At 46.6% G+C, this 16543-nt stretch overlaps 1 protein-coding gene across 1 annotated transcript in view; it reads left to right on the top strand.

The window, feature by feature from the left end:
- TGDS (TDP-glucose 4,6-dehydratase) overlaps positions 1-16543 on the top strand; it is a 521057-nt gene that overhangs the window by 112622 nt on the left and 391892 nt on the right. The window contains exon 3 of the mRNA XM_069639164.1: positions 14728-14796. Within this exon, the coding sequence (XP_069495265.1) occupies positions 14728-14796 (69 nt within the window). The remainder of the gene's footprint in view (positions 1-14727; positions 14797-16543) is intronic.

Genomic DNA, 16543 nt, shown 5'->3' with positions numbered 1-16543 from the left:
TAAGTTTATAATGCTCACTTCCCGGTTTTCCAGCATCCCCCGCACTACTATCATTCTGCCTTCCGGGTCCATTGTAGACTGAAGCAGCTGAAATGGTACATGCGGTGCCACCCATGTAATCACTCCCCTCGTGTAAACTGAGTATGTAGCTCCATCTGGTACTCTCTTACCACTTTCTCTGGACTACCTCCAGTTTCTCCCTAGTAAGGTGGGTTTCCTGTAATAATGCTATGTCAATCCTCATCCTTCTTAGATACATCATAACCTTGTTACGCTTCAAATAGCTATTGAGGCCCCTCACATTCCAGGTCACCACTCTAAGGCTACCCGACGCAATATATTGGATATCCCGCCTCCCCTCCCAGTTTCCCCCTCCTGCCTGATGTTTCACCAGATAACACATGATTGGGCTCGTTCCTTTCCCATTACCAACAAAAACTCCCCAACTAACCCCCCCCCTCCTTGCCCAACTACCAACACTGCACACAACCCCTCCCCCCCTACCCAACGCCAACCAGTGCCCAGCTCCATCCCTGGATCTCAGGCTCACCGCGTGCAGTCCTGCCTCGGATTGGCGAGGACAGGAACTCGGCAGGGTGTCACCGGACTACCGTGACCGAACTAATTAGTTATGGGGGAATGAGGGTTGATTCTGTAAGGCTCCTTACTGTTATCCAAGCTTCTAGTGCTTCTGGATCATGCAAATATATATAGCCCTGATTGCGCTCTCCCGAAGGCTATGACATGTACTATAATCAAGTCCCAATGTCTTGGGCTGTGCCATCCCTGGAACCGCAGTTACACGTTACTTATCTGCTCCTTCTCCTGTCTGGATACCCGATTCCTGGGGGCAGCACTGCACGTCCAGCCACCCCATGGCGTCCTCCGGGGTTTCAGAAAACAATGTTCTGCTCTTGTGGAACACTTTCGGTTTTGCAGGGTAGATCAACATATACTTGTGGCCTACTTCCCGCAATCTTCTTTTCACGGCCCCAAAGTTCATGCGTCGGCGTTGCACCTGCAGGGTGTAATCCGGGTACGCGGTTATGTTTGCTGACGCTCTTTGTATCGTACCACCCTTCCGAAAATGTTCGAGGATTTTCTCCTGGTCGCGATAGTTCAGGATTTTAGCTATCACCGGCCTGGGCGGGGGGTTCCCGTGGGCGGCCTCCTCACCAGGGCCCTATGCGCCCTTTCCACAGCAAAGCCCTGAGAGAACACTCCTCCGGTTATCTCCTGCAGCAACATAGATTCGATGTACTCCGTAGGGTTGGGTTCCTTGGCTCCTTCAGGCAATCCAACGATCCATATGTTATTCCTGCACGCACGTCCTTCCGCCTCCTCCACTCTACTTTCTAGGTTGCCCACCCCTTGCACCAGGACATGAAGTTTGGATTTATGGGCTGCACTCGCCGCTGTATTCGGGGCCACCTCCTTTTCCAGGTCACCTGTGCGTTCTGCCAGCGACCTGATATCTTGCTGGAGAAAGTTCACATCCTCCTGTACTGCCCCAACTTTGAGCTCTAATGCTGCCTTCAGCTCATTCATGGCCAATCCTCGTTTGGTTTCCCAGGCCACTTTCAGGTCAGCGATCGCAGCAAGGATCTCCTGGTCTTTGCTCATAGTGTCCGTGCCCCCAGCGAGGGTTTTATCTTTGTTTCTTGCCCCTTCCGCCATTGGCGATGCCCTGGTATATTCTTCAAGTGTGGGCTGCTTGCCCTTTGTTCTGGGGAGTTTGGTAGACATCATAGTGTGCCAGGGCTGTGTGTTAAGGCACCACTACGTATGGCCTCTGATCTTTGGTAAGTTAAAATTGCTGCTTGTGTAAGGGCCTGGGCAGGCCACGTCCAGAGCACCTTCCTGCTACTGGTTCTGCTCCTGGAGTGGACTGTGTCCTCCCACGTGATTGTTATTAAGGTGTGCGATCCTTTCAAGATTCGGGCACCAGCCCTTGTGGGTCTGGGTCCGTGAGTGCACACCCCAAAGCTTATGGGGCTCCCAGGGTGCACACAACAGCCCAGCGCGCGTCCACCATGAACCACACCAGGCTGTCGTCTCTCACTCCACAGAAGTGGTGGTTATTGTGGAGCTTCCCCCATACACGCTTCTCTGAGCGCCTTTGTTCGTTTCCTGCACAGGCTGGGGGTGTCACTACCAGCTCGTCCAGGATAGTAATGTTCGTGCTTTTGACTCCAGGAGGCCCAATGCTGTGTTCACACTGCCTTCTGTGGACTTCCCTTATTTGCAGGCGCCATACTTGTTTCCACAGTCCATGGTGCCAAGCCCGGTTTCATGGCTGATCTCTTCGCGCCCTTAGTCGCCGCTCCTGATTCCCGCCGGGTTATTCCTCGGTGGGCACCCTCATCTGTTGTGCCCGCCGCAGCTCCTGTTCTTAACAGAGTGCTCCTGCAGCCTCCGTGTCGTCGCTCACTTTAGCGATCTGTGTACCAATTGCTCGGGGCTCCCAGGAGTCCCGGGCGCTGCTGCTCACACTTTCCGCCCGTACTCCCTGCCCTGGATGCGTCTGCACGGGACACCGACGGGTCTCCTACGGTTCGCGCTGCCAGTCCCGCACCTACGTCAGCACCAGGGTACCGCCGTGCCTCTGTACCTCGATCTGCGAGGGCATTGCGCGCCAGGAGTCGGCGCGGCCGCATCTGCTTCTAACCCACCGGAGCGGCACATCAATGTCCCAACGGGTGCAGGGGGGCTCAGATGCGCTGTACCTTGTTTTCTTCATCAGACGCCTGGATGCAGATGCCTTCACCGCTCCGCCAGCTGGCTCCTTTGCCTGCTCCTCATGTCTGCCATTTTGGGGTCTCAGCCCCAGAGTGCGTGGTACCGTCGGTCGCTCAGGCTCCAGGCTTGCAGGATACCCATGCGCCCCCTTCATACACGGGCGCACGAGCAAAAAGTATTAACTTGATGATTTTAAAAGTGTTGTATGCAACAAGATAATGATTGAAAGGGAATGTTAAATGTATAATTGATTGCATCACACGATTAAGTGTGGTATTTTGGAACGTACAGTGTATAAGGTTTAATTTTAAAAACACTCTTAATAAAAAATTTAAAAAAGAATAAAGATAACTGCTTGGCTCTCATCAGTCAAGTTACCTAGTCGGTCTCCTGTGGAACACTCCCCAAATCTTGTAGACAGCAGCTCTGCGCATTCATGAGAGATTTGAAAAATACAAGTAAAGTGGGGATGAGTTTCTGTTCTGGGAAACCACGTCTCTGATTAAGTGTGTGTGCATAGGGTGGCGTGAAGCCAACCTGTGTTCAGGAATTCAGGGCTTTTAGATAAGCAGGTTCTGTGCCAAAAAATGCAACATCCCACCCCAACCCCTTTGCTTTATGGCCCTCATACGTCCGGCAACAGCTCACCCCTAGATAGTGCTGGTGTGATTGCAGCCCAGATAAAGCAGTGACCATGGCTTTGTAAGCACCACTGCACTCAAAGCTGTTAGTTATCTTGATTCTTTTACTCTGCGGTGCTCTGACCTCCAATTTCTGATAACACGCCAACTTCTCTCTCCCTAGTAATCTGTTTTTTTTAGCAAGATCACAGATGTGTATCTGGTGTACCCATACCGCCCAACCTTTTCAGTCACCAGGGCGGGTGACATTCCATTGAAGCCTACGGACGGGTAAAGGAAATGCCATAAGAGGTCATATCCGCGTCGGGAGCCACCTGCCAAAAGTGTTTGTCGATAGGTATGCATGGTGTAAAGCCTAAACATCTTCAGAAGGGACTACCATGCAGGTGGGCAGTTTAGCAATGGATTGGAAAAAGGGGTGGGGCTGAGCACAGCGTGTGAGGTTTACTGCCTGCAAACTGCATGAAACCTATATATAGCCGTGTAAAAGTCTTAAAGTCCGGTCTTGCGCTGATCGTCCGATGAAATGCTTAAAGAAATAAAGTATTGTAAAATCTTATTTTGATTAAACAATAAATAAAAAAAATATATATATATCTGAGCTTGTGATTGGTACATACACTCCATCCACACTACACGCATCAGCCCTTTGCTCGTAGGACTTTTCATAATTTCTTTTCCTTCATTTTTCTTGGGAATAATGGGTTAAGAGGGGAGTCAAATAGGGAGTATGGGGGACCGCATCCCCATAAAAATGCTGCAAAAATGTGTGAAATATCCAGGTGGGTGGAATGTCACAGATTTTGAGAATAAACATTGTGCATAGCGCACGTCCATAGTACGCCAGCGCTTGTGTAGAGACCCTGGTCAGAAACGCACTTGTTGCAACTGCTTTCTACAGATGAGGATGACATTTACCCTGATATGACAATGCGGGGCTCGGCCGTTCACATCCTAGTGCTTTACACACCGCTTCATCACACACTCAAGAGGTGGGGGAACCGGGTGAAACAAAGGAGCTGGAAGGGGTGTGGATGGTTTTGGCGGGTGAGTTGAGAGCTATGTTTACCAGTCTCTTTAGGTCGGGGGTCTGTAACGTTTGGCTCTTCAGATGTTTTGGACTAAGACATCCATGGTCCTTCACCATTGACTATACTGGCTAGGGCTGATGGGAGTTGTAGTTCAATGCATCTGGAGAGCCAAATGTTGTAGACGCCTGATCTAGGGATTGTCAGTTGGTCTCGGCCTATCCCACGTGATTGCAGCATCAACGTTTTCTGTAATGTTCTCTGGTCTGTGACGGTCTGGTTCTTTGCTACTGGAACCACCTAGGTTGTGTATGGCTTTATTATTATTTATTTTATTTATCGCAGTTCTAAGGGGCAAACCAAGTTCACAAGAGGTCCTCTGCTGCTGCCATGTTGAAAACATTAGCATGCAGTGGTCAGAGTACGGCCATTTCACTATCAATTTAAGCAAGATTTTCTGACCTCACTATAAGCGCTCCTTAGTATACCGCAAAAAACGAGTCTTGAACACTTGGAAAACCCAAAAATGTTGTGCTGTGGCACAGTGATTCTGGAGAGGAATACCAGAGCACTGAAGCATTAAGAGAAATCCCAGGTTTTGGGATTTTCTCCTTTTTCACTTCAGGAATTTCAAACCTCAGTGCAACATAGTATAAAGGTCAACAAAGGCAAGACCGTTTGGCGAATCCAGCTAAAGGAGGCATCGGGTGCAAGGAATCTCCAGAGCGAGAGATTTGAATCCTGTCCAGGAGCCGCCGCGTAACGGAGGGTGCAGGCGGTGTCCCGCAAGACTTCCTGGACAGTTTTGCAGGAGTGGAGCCACATCACCTGCTCAGACGAAGGGAAGCTGAGCAGCCCAAGAAAAGGAGACCCTGGAAAATCACTGATGCTGCCGGCGAGAGCCCAGTGAAGCAGAAAAGCAGAGTCCAGCCCAGGAAGCCCCAGCAAGGTAGTTTTCCAAACCAAGGTAACCGGCAGTATGGGAAAGCCAGAGAGGGCATAGGGACAGTCACTAGGTGGACAGAAGCAGTACCCTCGCGACCTAGTAGCAAGCAGGTGGCTACAGGCTCGCCGTATGGGCAGAAAGGTGCTAAGGTTGTACGTGAAGCATATAACTGGGATAGGGAAAACCTCAAGAAACGGAGAAGGGTCTGGGCCTCTAACCATTACACAGAGGCAGGTCATCTTACTTGTGGCAGTACTTAGCAGGAGAGTGAACCAAGTCTGCCAAATTACAAGGACAGAGAAATACGAGTGTGCAACCTTCTAGTTTAGTTATAAGTGTAAGAATTTGAGATTTTGACACAGGACAGTGGACTTTTTAGTTTAAAAAGGACATTCTGACGGGCCACTTTAGTATTTTAGCTGAGGCAGGGAAAACCCTCATAAAAGTAGGGAAAGTTAGGGATTCTCTTTATTTTCATGCTGAATAAAAGTGCATAGCAATCACTATGCCATCTGTGTCGGTCTCCTCCTTATGTACCCTTACAAGCCACTCAACCATCCAGTCATTCACCTTTTATTATTCCCACACACATGCTTCCATGAATGTGCCCATCCATCCACCCATGACCACAAGTATCATCCTGTCACCCAGCTATCCACCCACTAGCTCTGCAATCCATCCACCCATGATCACAAGTATCACCCTCCCCCAGCTATCCTCCCACTAGCTCAGCGATCCATCCACCCATGATCACAGGTATCATCCTGTCACCCAGCTAAATCCACCCACTAGCTCGGTGAACCACCCACCCATGATCACAAGTATCACCCTCTCACCCAGCTATCCTCCCACTAGCTCGGCGATCCATCCACCCATGATCACAAGTATCACCCTCTCACCCAGCTATCCTCCCACTAGCTCGGCGAACCATCCACCCATGATCACAGGTATCATCCTGTCACCCAGCTATCCTCCCACTAGCTCGGCGAACCATCCACCCATGATCACAGGTATCATCCTGTCACCCAGCTATCCACCCACTAGCTCGGCGAACCACCCACCCATGATCACAGGTATCATCCTGTCACCCAGCTATCCACCCACTAGCTCGGTGAACCACCCACCCATGATCACAAGTATCACCCTCTCACCCAGCTATCCACCCACTAGCTCAGCGAACCATCCACCCATGATCACAGGTATCATCCTGTCACCCAGCTATCCACCCACTAGCTAAGCGATCCATCCACCCATGATCACAGGTATCATCCTGTCACCCAGCTATCCTCCCACTAGCTAAGCGATCCATCCACCCATGATCACAGGTATCATCCTGTCACCCAGCTATCCACCCACTAGCTCGGTGAACCACCCACCCATGATCACAAGTATCACCCTCTCACCCAGCTATCCACCCACTAGCTCGGCGAACCACCCACCCATGATCACAGGTATCATCCTGTCACCCAGCTATCCACCCACTAGCTCAGCGAACCATCCACCCATGATCACAGGTATCATCCTGTCACCCAGCTATCCACCCACTAGCTAAGCGATCCATCCACCCATGATCACAGGTATCATCCTGTCACCCAGCTATCCTCCCACTAGCTAAGCGATCCATCCACCCATGATCACAGGTATCATCCTGTCACCCAGCTATCCTCCCACTAGCTAAGCGAACCATCCACCCATGATGACTAGTATCACCCTCTAGCCAACGTATTCTCCTATCCCTGCATAGACTCAGTCACTCTTTCATCTACCCCTCAACCGATTATCCATCCTTCCAGTATCCCGTACATTCATCATTCCAACTGTTCATTCACCCGCACAATACACGCATTTGCACACATATGCACCACTCAATAGATACAACTGCTCCCTCTCACAAACTCGCCCATCAATAGACAAATGCTTTCACTTTCACAGAAAGCCAGACGTATTTGCTTTGCCAGTGCTGGTTTCTTATCAAGCCACCCTATGCGGAAGTAATCGGTTATTCAGACGTAGTAGAAGTGACGCGTTTGGGTATTCCCAGGCTGCATTGCCATTGGTGGCAAGTTTGGGCCGCAGCCGCGCTGCTTGGACTTGTCTGTCGCTGGCCAGGGTTCTGAAAGAGCAGCACACACGGCCAGTTCGACCGTTAGGCTCCCAGCGCTCTTACTGGTAATATCTGCAGGTTTTTAATTTAGGATCTCCTACTGGGCTGTTAATCTGTCAGTAAAAGCGTCCATTCTTGTCATCTAAAGGGGAATATCGCTAGAGGGAAGTTGACGAGATGAGGATTTGGGGTTCAGTGCTAGACTTTGGGACGGATTTCCGGATCTGGTATCTGACAAAAACGTCGCCTCGGATCCAGAAAATTCCTAGTGGTGCATTATATGTCATTGTAGTGTGATTAGAATTGAAACTATGCCGAAATCGGGATTCGATCACAGGTCGCTAGGGTCAGGGGAGAGACACATAAATACAAAACCACTTGATCAGTACATGGAAGCGACGGTTCCATGTATGTTTGGCTTACATATACTGTCCACCATAGCACTGAATATATCAGTGCTTTGGGTGAATATATTTAACAGTAACATCCCGGTGCGAATAGGCGCTGGGATATTGTCCCGGTAGGATAGCTTAGCGGCAACGTGCTCGCCTTGGAAGCAAAACGACACAAAGCAACACAGGTTCGATCCCGACCGCTGTTAGAAACCTCTGGGTATTTGTGTGTTATAAATACGCAACTAAGACTAAATAAATTATGCAACTAAAAAACAAACAATTCCTGTAACAGTGCCTGGATGCCCGCGGGCTGTGTGAGCGCTTTAAAAATGCAAAATAATGATATCCTGGTGCTTACATCTCCCTGCGCCCTGGCGGTCGCGCGCCTAAACGGGAGCTGTGGCAAAGGCTCTGCGCCAAAACGGTTGGAATGTCGTGATTTCCCAGATGTGGAATTTGGCATATCATTTATTTCCGGATCTCGGATCTGGGGAAAAACCCAGTGTAGAATTACATTGAATCGGTTCGATCTCAGGTCCTTAGGGTCAGGGGTGAAAAAGCTACAAGACACTCGGTTTTTGTGTCACGGTCCCTGTGAAATCACCTGTTAGGGTTGACCTGTGCAGGAACTGCAGTTTATTAAGTATAAAAGGTGTGCCCCTTTTATGTTTCACCTGCAAGATTAAAGCAAGCACTGTTTTCACTGTCCAGCTTATAGCAATTCTGTAGCTCGTCGCGCGGATGCACACACACAGGATTCTGTACTGTAAGATCAAGTGTACAAATTGACCCGCCAGTTGTTTTACTTCATCTTTTAGTGTCTACACTGAATTAGTGTTCGCAGTAAATGTCTGCTTTTATTTACATCGACACAGTACGAAATGTGGGCAGAATTTACGGCGGGTTGCCATTGCGTGTTCTCTGCTAATATTCACCTAAACACCTACTGCCATTTTGAACGAAGATGTGTATGTGCGAACACCTACTTTATTTCGCTGACTACATTTCAGTGGCTTCCAGGCAAATTACATTTTTGTAGGAAATGTCAGTAAAAATAATTCATTATAATTCAAGAAACATAAGCGCCAATATCCAATTCAAAACAAATAGTGAAGCTCATTTAAAACAAATGCTACGATGGTATGAATAAAAATGGCTATCCTAATAAATCAAGGGGAGCCCTCCCTTAACCCTTAAAACTCTTCAAGTTTGCTTTAATTGCAGTGCTAAAAGCCCATTCTTGGAATGATTGCTATGCTGTGCGTCATTAATTACAGCAGCATTTCCCCCCCAAAATTAATGTGCATTTAAGAATCGCCGTTTCAAATTTCAGGCAAATTGCACTATTTGGTACTTTGATTACATAATTAGATTTGTATTTTTTTCTTAATTTTCACTGGAGTTATCGGGAGTTGTTATCAAAAAGGTTTTTACTTATTAATCTCCACATTGCATTCTTATTACTGTGACCTAAACATAGTATACCTCGTTCAACCCAATAATGATTTTCTTTCCGATGACATAACTAAACTTTCTTTTTTGCTGTGCTGGGTTCTCCCATTGCATTTGAATAAAAGCGTACTTTCAATATTGGAGACAACGGGTTCCATTATGTGTTTACTTTGACCTTTAAAATATAGTTTACATCCACAAATACTTCCAGAGCTTTTGCCATTATTTTGTAGTCTTGTTTATTTAATAGAACATTGAAGATTATAAGCAACTTTGAGTCTGCACTGCCCTCTTGAGGTATACTTGGGGGAATGCAAGATAGATGCATACATTGCAGTCGATATTTTAATCACCTTAAAAATGGTAACGCTCAAAGTTAGGCGACTAATACCTTGCCAACGTTTTTTATTGCTGCCTCGCCGCCCTCTCTTTTAAGGGGGAGACCCTCATACCCTCCCCTCGCCTTTTCCTGACCTGACCCAACCACATCCTTTTTTGCCCAGATTCCATCAATATAGGACTGCTGGTTGGCTGTTTCTTACTAACGGTCCTGTGTTTATAAAAAATAAAATAACAAAAGGAGAAAAACTCCCTTACAGCTAAAAAGTGCAAACAATCTGAATGCCCCCAACCCATATAATGGTGTCTGAGGTGAGGGTTATGGGGAGGACAAAGACAGGTGTGGGGGGATAAAATGAGCAAGGGTAGAGGTGGTGGTGAGTTAAATAGAGGAACAAAAAAGACTCAAGGTCGAAAAAGGAGTTGTTACAAATAATTTGATTCCAAAGAACTGCAGAGACAAGCAAAAGTAATAGCAGTTTGCTAATGCATATTGCTATTCACGTTTTCCCCACCATATGAGGTTGTTTTAATATCATTAAAACAATTCTTATTTCTCTAATTTTGTTTTAACATTTATGTGATTCTGTTTCAAAATCTCGGTTGTCATCAAATTGTCCATTAGCGTGACAGTTTCGGGCCGATTACTAATGGCAGCGCAACATGATATGCATCATGTTGCATCCTAGCCGCCGGGCACTCTGGGTAGGAGTTATAAGGGACGTGCAGATTCCCAGCTCTGTCATCAGACCTACCCTGACCTACTCCTCCGCAGCATGGATGACCTGCCATGAACGACACCGGAGGAATCTTCAGATAGTCCAGAACAAGGTCCTGCGGATAGGGTCTGGAGCGCCACTCTTCACAAGGATAGCTGACCTTCACTGAGAACTGGACATGCTGATGTTGGATGTACATCTAGTGAAGCGAAGCCAGAACCTCTGCCAAGGACTGGATCAGAACCGAACCCTCTGATCAGAAGACTCACTGCCACCACAGCAAACCCTTTCGACCATAACCCGCGGCCCATCATGGCAAAGACCCTGTGAAACCAGCCCAACTGTGAAAAGTCCAAACAGACCATGGCACCAAGGGCAATGGTGTAGATGGTTTTGGCCACTTTAGACAGTGTATCCGTCATGCCGGTGCCACTGTTTCCGGCATGCCAGAATGCGCGCGCCTGATAACACGTGATCGTCCGTGGTTGCCCGAAACAGTGGGACCGGCATCACAGAAACTACGATTTCTTACCGCTAAACTTGTAATGAGGGCCAATATGTTTTTCACCAATTTGTTTTTTCATAAGTGGGGGATCCCCCTCTCGATCACTGAACAGTAATCTCTTGTAAGCCTAAACTAGTAAATACATTTATTCAACCAAAAATCCTAATTTTCTTTCATGCCCTTTGAAAGTCTCATTACATTCACCATAAAATCGATATAGTTACTGATTTGCCTAGGGACCTGTGTAATCATGTGTCTAGAGTGTCCGGGTGTCTTTCCTATACTTTTATTCACACGGATACTTGGACAGTGGTGTTGTGTATCTCTATGGCTACTGATCGGAGGTACGTAAAAACAACGTAAGATGAAAAGATCGAATTGCAAAATGCTGAGGCCCACTGTGCCGCGTTTTGCAATTCGATCTTGCTGTTTGTTTAAAATGTCCCACGCTTTCAATTTCATGTATGTGGGGACACCCCTGCAGCCCCCGAATCCGAAAATACCGAAGTAGGAGTGCAGGGTATACCCCCGCAACCCCCAGACACATACCTCTGTATTTTCAGATTCGTGATTTTATATAAATGGCAAATGCAGGAAAACCATGTGTATGGTCTTTTGGATGCGACCTTTTGGGTCGATACCCTACTGATCAGCGTACGAGTTTGCAATCACTCAGCTAGCTTCTTTGTCGGGGCAGATTCTTGGCTGTATATGATTCAATCGTTTTTGTAATCTTATCAGGCAAAGACACACTTCTTAGTATTCCTTACCATCATATCTTTATAATTCGCTTCCAGAAACTTTCTTTTACAAGAAACAGATGTAAGTGTATTAATATGCCTAGTAGTGAGAGGTTCATCACCTGCTCCACCAAGTTGCCTCTCTTTTGGGGGGGGGGGGTTCAATGCCTCCTTTTAGGAGTTTATCTTTGTGCATCAGGCTAACAATTTCCCTTAAACTTACCATCTCTTGGAATAACTTTGCGGAACACACCTGCATGGAATTACCGCTGCTGGGTCTGGGTACTTCACTACAGGGTTAACAAGAGTTACAGTGCCCAGTGCAAGGCTTGGTGTACTCTTATTTAAATTAATTTGTATTTTATTTATTTTTTACGTCTGCATAATCTTTATCACAGGATACCAAATGTCCAGGTAGTATATCAACCTTTCTGTGGGCTCACAAGTGGAATAACTGAGGTAGGCTGTGAGGTGTGTGTCTCATCAACTACAGTTAAAACTTCATATCTAGTGAAACAGGGATATTGGGATAAACCTTGAGGATAGCTCAGGGCAATGCTTTCGTCTTGGAAGCAAGACAATGCCGAGCAGCATGGGTTCAATACCCAGTCCTGTGCTTAGAGGTTGAACTCTGGCATAATGCACGATAAAAAAAAAACAATTAAAATTTGTTTAGGCTATATTCTCTCACATGTCACCTTCAATGATATTAATTTCAAGGTAAGTCAGTGGATCAACAAGCATAATAAGCATATTGTAGCCATAGGCCATAGTCCGATGTCTATATTGTGCCTGGAGGGCAATTTTACTTCCAGAGGATCCATATTATGCCATATGTATTAAACCTTACCGTTCAAATGTAGTTTGTAATAGCCCACTGATGAGCCTATTAAAAAATGCACATAAAGCATAGTGCAATGGAAGAAAATTAGTAAACAGTGAAAACGTGTCTTTGCACTAAATATATGCCTGCTCCTGTGCCCTTAACTCTTAAAAGACCATAAGAAAAAACAGAGTAGAAATGTCTTAAGCATACACATCTAGGTGGGTGCCTTTGTTTCTGCCTATTAAAATATAACAAACAGTGTGAACTTAAGTAACCTCCGATTTACAGTAGGTGGCACAATGGTGTTCAAGCAGAGCACTCATTTTGGAAATGTCGATTTGTTTCGTGCTTGTCAATATCAAAAACAATGAAAAGACATTCCAATACTATTGGCTGCTTCTAGGCGAAGAACGATGGTCTGGAGGGTTGCCCCGAGCAATGCCAGTGGTTAAGATTCAGTCTAAACCTTCCAGCCATCACCTCTTTGTTTTTGCTTTGTCACCCCGAGTGGGACGGGTATGCCCAGACGTGGGTCCCGTGCCTGCTGGGCCTAGAGACCCAAGCTACTCCTCACTGATGATCCCCAACAAGGGTGAAACATGTTTGGGGATGCTTGTGGTCTCGTGCAGAAGGGATGTGACCTAGCAGTTCGGGCTGGACTTCCCCTTTTGGGGTGGGGCCAAGCCTGATTTGCATATGGTCTTTCCCCTTCTGTAATGGCTTGGCAGGCGAAGAACGATGGTCTGGAGGGTTGCCCCGAGCAATGCCAGTGGTTAAGATTCAGTCTAAACCTTCCAGCCATCACCTCTTTGTTTTTGCTTTGTCACCCCGAGTGGGACGGGTATGCCCAGACGTGGGTCCCGTGCCTGCTGGGCCTAGAGACCCAAGCTACTCCTCACTGATGATCCCCAACAAGGGTGAAACATGTTTGGGGATGCTTGTGGTCTCGTGCAGAAGGGATGTGACCTAGCAGTTCGGGCTGGACTTCCCCTTTTGGGGTGGGGCCAAGCCTGATTTGCATATGGTCTTTCCCCTTCTGTAATGGCTTGGCAGGCGAAGAACGATGGTCTGGAGGGTTGCCCCGAGCAATGCCAGTGGTTAAGATTCAGTCTAAACCTTCCAGCCATCACCTCTTTGTTTTTGCTTTGTCACCCCGAGTGGGACGGGTATGCCCAGACGTGGGTCCCGTGCCTGCTGGGCCTAGAGACCCAAGCTACTCCTCACTGATGATCCCCAACAAGGGTGAAACATGTTTGGGGATGCTTGTGGTCTCGTGCAGAACGGATGTGACCTAGCAGTTCGGGCTGGACTTCCCCTTTTGGGGTGGGGCCAAGCCTGATTTGCATATGGTCTTTCCCCTTCTGTAATGGCTTGGCAGGCGAAGAACGATGGTCTGGAGGGTTGCCCCGAGCAATGCCAGTGGTTAAGATTCAGTCTAAACCTTCCAGCCATCACCTCTTTGTTTTTGCTTCTAGGCGTGCCATCCCTCTAGGGTCAGCGACATTCAACAGTGAGTAAAAGTTCACTCTGTTTAGCAGGTTCAACAGGGGCAGCACAGTAATAAACGGATTCTACTGCCCTGCCCTTTGGTGTTGTCATGTGTACAAAGTAGTTTTACAGTGAACATGTAGGCAAATGGAAGGGAGAGCCTGGAAATCCAGTCAATGTCGGAAAATATGGACTGATTTTTGTCAGAACAAGCCACTGGTTGATGTGATCAATCAATTTCGGCTCCTCCCTGTGGCTTCCCGTTTGCAGTGAGTTTCACCATAGATAATGAATGTGAGCTGTAGAATCTCCTAATGTGGAATTCAGAGGTGTCTAGTCAAAGGATCGAATCTAAAGGATCGACAAGTCAAAGGATCGACACCAAAGGGTCGACAGGTCAAAGATCGAATATTTTTTTAATTATATATATATTTTTAGGTTTTCGTTTAGGGAAAAAAGTGTTTTTTATCAAAAAAAGGAGGTTGGGGGGGACCCCCGCCCCCCCCCAAAAAAATGTGAAAACAAATTAAATAATTTGATCCTTTGACCCTTTGACCTGTCGACCCTTTGGTGTCGATCCTTTGACCTGTCGACCCTTTAGATTCGATCCTTTGACTGGCAACCGAATTCAGACACAAAACAATGACACTGGTCTGAAAGGAGGACTTGGTGGATATCCTTTAAATGTGATGCTTTTGGAGGAGCAAAAATGGTTGGAAATGCTCATTTCATAAACGTTGTGCTTTTGGAAAGTATTCAATGTTTGTGATTTATCTTAACTGTTGTTTTTTTTTTGTTTTGGTAGCTTGACTATTGTGCCAGCTTGAAAAACCTGGAAGCCATTTCAGAGGAGCCAAATTACAAATTTATTCAGGTAGGACACCTTTCTGAGTCGCTAATCTTGTAATAATATTACAGGATACTTTTACAAAGAGGCCTGATTAGAAGGAATGGAATGGTTGCTTAAGTTTTGCAGACATTACACCTGTTTAAGAACCCAAACTTCCTTCAATAAAACTACTCCCAAAGAGCACTTGGTTACTTTAAAATATTGAATAGTCAGACTGCACAAGGTCATGACGCACTGGGACATGGATGCGTGCGATAACGGAAATGAGGGACTGAGAGAAGGATGCACCTGTGAAATAAGGGACATGGTTTTGAATTGGCATGGTAATGCAGGCCCTTGAGGATGGATGTGATGTGGCAAGCCAGAAGCTAGACGGGAATTGCGCAATTTAACCGTATGGCCTAGTTGACCGAATGTAGGCTATACAAAATGATCGTACAGCCAACAATTGTCAACTAGGCCATACGGTTCTATTATAGCGAACAAGGGGAACAGAGGTTGCTGGGGTGTCCCCCGCTCACCTTGCTCGCTATAATAGGAACGGGGGTTTCAGGGATGTCCCCCCGCTTCTGGGACATTGGAAGCGGGAGATTTATTTTAAAAAAGAGAAAAAAACAGAGAAAGGGACCATGCAGCGTCAATTCTGACCCGCGTTGCAGGGACGGAACTGACGCCGCAGGGTCACAATGAAGACAGACGCTGAAAGGTAAGCAGGGGGGTGGTGGGGATGTATTGGGAGGGTGGGAGGGGGCTGGAGGGAAACATGGATTAGGTGATTTTTGGCCACAGCAAAATTGGGTTTGCAGCGAAATTGACTATGGGCACACCTGTGATTTGGGTGTCCCTCTTCCCAAATGTTTTTTCTTGCTTTCACCAGATTATTCCTGTTGGGATAAGCCTGCCCAGAATAAGTCTGTATCAGATCTTAGATACCTAGAATAAGTCATTCAGTAAACTGTAACATTGGGTTTTGCTTTCCCTGTGCTGTTTTAGACCCACAAAAAAAGAGTCTTAGGTCCATACCTCCCCCATGTTGCTGATAGATCCTTGAAAAAGTATCTGGGTTTTACTTACCTTGAGTTAGCTATGTGTTATCCCAAAAGTAGTTGTAGGTTTTTACTGTACCTAGAATAAGTGTTAGACTATTCACAATACGTATATTGTCCAGTTGACTGATTATGTGATTTGTACTGAGTGTCAAGGTACAACTGGTAGGGTCTACTACCCCTGAATTACTCCATTGTAATTTGAAAGTAACCATTGGTTTTTACTCCCCAAGAATAAGTGTGACCTATACTGAATGTGTATAAAAAGGTTTGACTTCCCTAGAACTACTGTTAGGTGTTCCAAATAAGGTTTATGCTTTGGTCTGTGTACCTTCAAGCATAGTGATGTGTTTTTATAATTGTGATTACATATAATGTGTGATAGTACTTATTTACCCCTAGAAGTATCTGGGCCTACTTGTATAAATCATGTATTTTTACATGCGTAATGTTTCAGTGTTTCTTTGGACCATTTGTGTTACAATTTCATGTGTACTAATTCTACAGCCCTCTCTCCCTCCTAAAATAAGCCTGGGTGCTCTGTCTATGCTACCCTGAACTCAGGTGGTACAGCCTTGTACCAAAAGTGGAGTCTTGTACTGCCGCAGTTGAATGTTTTTATGAAGCCCTTAGTTGGACTTCAGAAAAACTGTCGTAACAGTGCATAATGAGTTCCTCATGGGAATGGGTGTTCTTGTCCCCTGGAGGGGAGTCACTCCCAGTGA

This window comes from Ambystoma mexicanum, chromosome 7q (genome assembly GCF_040938575.1).
Source record: "Ambystoma mexicanum isolate Mex_15411 chromosome 7q, UKY_AmexF1_1, whole genome shotgun sequence".
Taxonomy (NCBI): domain Eukaryota; kingdom Metazoa; phylum Chordata; class Amphibia; order Caudata; family Ambystomatidae; genus Ambystoma; species Ambystoma mexicanum.
The sequence above is the reverse complement of the archived record's forward strand: the minus strand, read 5'-3'. Positions and strand labels throughout refer to the sequence as shown.